General features: G+C 51.7%; 1 protein-coding gene across 1 annotated transcript; it reads left to right on the top strand.

Annotated features, from left to right (window-relative positions):
- Nucleotides 1–2,729: 2,729 nt before the first annotated feature.
- On the top strand, nucleotides 2,730–2,999 carry Smim41 (small integral membrane protein 41). The gene has a single exon (XM_077798456.1). The coding sequence runs from the start codon at nucleotides 2,730–2,732 to the stop codon at nucleotides 2,997–2,999; it is 270 nt and encodes an 89-aa protein (XP_077654582.1).
- Nucleotides 3,000–3,854: the final 855 nt, after the last annotated feature.

Here is a 3,854-nt window from a genome sequence, read left to right as displayed (position 1 = left end):
TCCCTTGGTTTGTGTCTTGCTCCAAAGCATTAACACTTTTTGGCCTTCCTTTGAGGACACGGGTGTGTGTTGTGGGCATTACTCCAAGATGAGGAGAATTGGTAGATTGGATTAAAGAAAATTGAAACAGATTTTGTTCTTTGTTGAATATGGACACACCAAGATGAGTGACCGACCATGACTAGTCCCATGAATGATGGTCACAGGGTGATGGTCTCTTACTCTCTTACTGTTGGATGAACTGAGCTTATTTTTTTTCCATTCTTTTTTTTTTTTTTTTTGGTGGTACTAGGGATTGAACCCAGGCATGCTTAACCACTGAGCAACATTCCCAGCCCTTTTTATTTTATTTTGAGATAGTTACTGAGGCTGACTTTGAACTTGTGATCCTCCTGCCTCAGTCTCCTGAGTCACCAGGATTAAAGGCATGTACCACCACTCCCAGCTTCTCTTCCCTTCCTAAGGAAACTATGACATCCTCAGGCTTTATGTTGTCTGGGCTTGCTTCATGGTGGCCCCAAAGAATATCTTCTCTGTCTTTGTAGAGTATACACAGGATTCCATCTAAGCTGGAAAGGTCACTTGATATGGGGATGTCTGGGGAGAGATTGGTCCACTTCCAGGCTGGGCTACCCTCAGATTGTTAGAGCATTGCTTTGGTAATTCACACTCATTTTTACCCAAGCATATTCAAAATATCCATTGTGTACCATGCTTTTGATTCAATCTGTATTTTACAATTCTGCTTGGCCACATCTGGGGCAGTTCTAACCTTACAAAGTGAAGAGTGAGTAGGAGGAGGAGCTAAGGGAGGAAAGCTGTGGGTGTGTGGGGGTGTCTTGCTCATGGCTCTGGAGCAAGCTGGGTAGCCAGGAGGATCAGGAAATGTTTGCATGTTTTTCCCAGGCCACACCACCCTTGGCTGTGTGCTCTTTCTTGACTGAGTTTTATGATGTCCTACTCTCAATTTCTGGGCATCAAAGTTGGAGGACTTAGGAGAGGGTTTGGAGATGGGGAAAACTTTTCCCAGCAAATCCTTGATGGTGTGTGGCCTTCACCTGGCCTCCTGTAGTGCAGGGGTGGGGACGATTTCCTGTTTTCCTTCTGAGGTGTTGACTGATAAGAGTGTTTGGCAGCAGTGACATTGTTTATTTTACTTTTCTTCTGTTCTAGGAATGGGACCCAGGGCCTTGCCCATATTATGCACATGCTCACTGCCAGTCTTGTGACTTTGTTTTTATTTATGTATTATTTATTTATTTAGGGGAGAATATACACCAAATTTTATTGGGAGGAGTATTTAGACGAGCAGGAAGAAAAAAAGAAAATCACACAAGTTGGACCTAGGGCCAGGGAGATGGGTACAAGGCAGACCAGGGAACACAGAATGACTCCCTTTCCACCCCAAATCCTAGAAATAGGGGTCAGCTAGGGCCTAGGAAGACTTGGACCAGAAAAGGAGAGCAATGGACTGAGTCCCTGGGCTTGTAAATATTGACTACTCTGAGGGGATGGTTTGGGAGAGGGCTCCCCTACCTCCTCACAGGGTTAAAGGCCACTTGAGGCTGTGGACCCTCAAGTTTGAAGTCTCTTTAGGTGACTATTTTTAAAAAAGAGGATTCAAAGTTGCTACAGAATCTTCCAGAAGGCAGGAGGGTTTGGCTTCCATCCAGCTTTCCTTTTTTTTTTTTTTTTTTTTTTGGTACCAGGGATTGAACCCAGGTATTCTTTACTACTGAGCCACATCCCCAGCCCTTTTTATATTTTATTTAGAGACAGGGTCTCACTGAGTTGCTTAGAGCCTCAGTAAGTTGCTGAGGCTGGCTCTGAACTTGTGATCCTGTTGCCTCAGCCTCCTTAGCAGCTGGGTTTACAGGCAGGGGCCATTGCACCCAGCCACTTTTTACTTTTCTGCATTCAGATTGCTCTTTCTCCCACCCTCTGGCTGGCTTTTATGGGACACCCAGCTGGCAGTGCGCTGCTATTGGTGGACAGTAACATACCCATCCCTTTTGGCATCATGATTCTTTGGAGACATAAGACTGGAGCCCTGATGGCCCAGATCTATACTTTCCTATTGGTAAATACATCACTCCGTGGCCTGTGGGGCAGAAGAAAATGAGGGCTAGGCCGTGAAATCTTAGTATCCTCTGTGGCCTCCATTTTTCCTTGCCCTGGACTTTGAAGAAGGCCTTGGTCTGCCCCTGGGAGAAACTCAGATCCTTAAGGATGCCCATTTGCCTGGAGTCCCAGCAGCCCCCAGGTCAACAGTACTCAACAGTATTGAACTTTGACCAAGGACAGAAAGCCCTTGTTTGTCCTGTATCCTCCCCAGATTGGGCAGCACCCCAACCAGCACTTGGGACAGGACTTTTTCAGTCCTCTGAGGGAGATACTGTCTCTTGGCCTTTGCCAAGGGAGGAGAGCCTTGGGGACAGGGCTCCTGGGCTTGACTGGTTGGATGCACACAGGTGGGTTTGTGGGCCTTGTTGAGAAGGAGAAATATGTTGGAGTCCCCCTGTCTGAGAAGGGACCATAGACTATTGGAAGAACTTTCTCTCTAGGAAAGGCCCCTGTGCTCTGCGCAAGGAGTGGGGGGGCGTAGGGCCTCTGGGACCCGCCCCTCATCCCGCCCATGCAGCCGCCCGCCTGCCTGCCTGCCTGCCAACCAGCCGAGGCTCCAGCACATCTGGCTGTCCTGTGCACATCTGGGCAGCTGGTGTTGGAGCATGAACAGCTCCCAGGCAGGTCCAGCGGCCCAGGCCGCCTGGCTGAGCTGCTGCAACCAGTCTGGGCTGCTGCTGGAGCCCTCTGAGGGGCCGCGTGTGATGCAGGCAGTGGTGCTTGGTGTGCTGTCGCTGCTTGTGTTTTGCGGGGTCCTGTTCCTGGGTGGCGGCCTGCTGCTCCGAGCCCAGGGCCTGACAGCACTGCTGGCACATGAGCGGCGAGGGTCCCATGAGGCTGAGACTGGTGGCAGCACAGGTGATGATGACTCCTAGGTGTCTGGCAGTGCCCTGGGATCCCAGCCCCTTCCGCGCTTCCACAGCCACTGAGCATACGCATCGCTGCTGCTGGGCTGGGGGCCCTTCCCCAGCGCTCTTGTGCCTGCACAGGTGAGAGGGCTTGGGTGCAGTAAGAGGGGGCCAGGTGTCAGGGGGACTGTGGTAACCTTACTGCCGGAGGCCTCTGTGGATGCAGCCAGGCAGCTATCTTTGGAGATTCAGGTCTTGAGGAAGTCTGATTCCCAGCTTAGTCTACCAGCTGTGTGCCTCTGCCTCCTCCCGTTTTGTCTCTCTTGTAGCACTGAGTGCCCTAAGTCCCCCTCCCCTTCTGGGAACAGATGGCCACTGTGTAATTGTGGGAGAGGGAGGCAGGTGGACCTAAGAGGAGGTAGTCTGAAGGGCCCACAGTGTGCTTTGGAGCCCTTCTGCCCTGAGACAGTCTCCCCATGTTCTGTACCACCCCAGAACCCCCAGGTACTGAGGCCCCAGCCAGCAGGCCCCTGCTGCCTTTGCACAGGAGGCTCAGGGGAAACGGGCCAGAAGGGCAGTAGCCCAGCCTAGGGCTTCAGTGTGCCTTTCCTCTCTTGGTAGCTTTTTTCCTGGAAGGGGGTTTGAGTAAGATTCCTCACTGTGGCTTCCTACTTGAGACCTCCTGGGAGGGGGCTGTTCTGGGTGACTCTGGGGTGTGGGCAAGTGTGCTGGGGCCCCATCCCTTACTCAGTTTTGGGGAACAAATGTAGCCCAGAGCACAGAGCATTGTGTGGTATGTTAAGGGTGTGTGGATGGCAAGGTTCCCAGCAGCTGGGGGGCCTCAGGAGCACCACGCTCCAGGAAGTGGTGCTGAAGACTCCC

The sequence above is a fragment of the Urocitellus parryii genome, chromosome 5 (genome assembly GCF_045843805.1).
Source record: "Urocitellus parryii isolate mUroPar1 chromosome 5, mUroPar1.hap1, whole genome shotgun sequence".
Lineage (NCBI taxonomy): Eukaryota > Metazoa > Chordata > Mammalia > Rodentia > Sciuridae > Urocitellus > Urocitellus parryii.
Note: the sequence above shows the minus strand (reverse complement) of the source record. Positions and strands in the feature narration are given on the sequence as shown.

What these genes read in the sequence shown, in the direction of transcription:
- Smim41 (XM_077798456.1), top strand. Translation starts at nt 2,730, where the DNA reads ATGAACAGCTCCCAGGCAGGTCCAGCGGCCCAGGCCGCCTGGCTGAGC.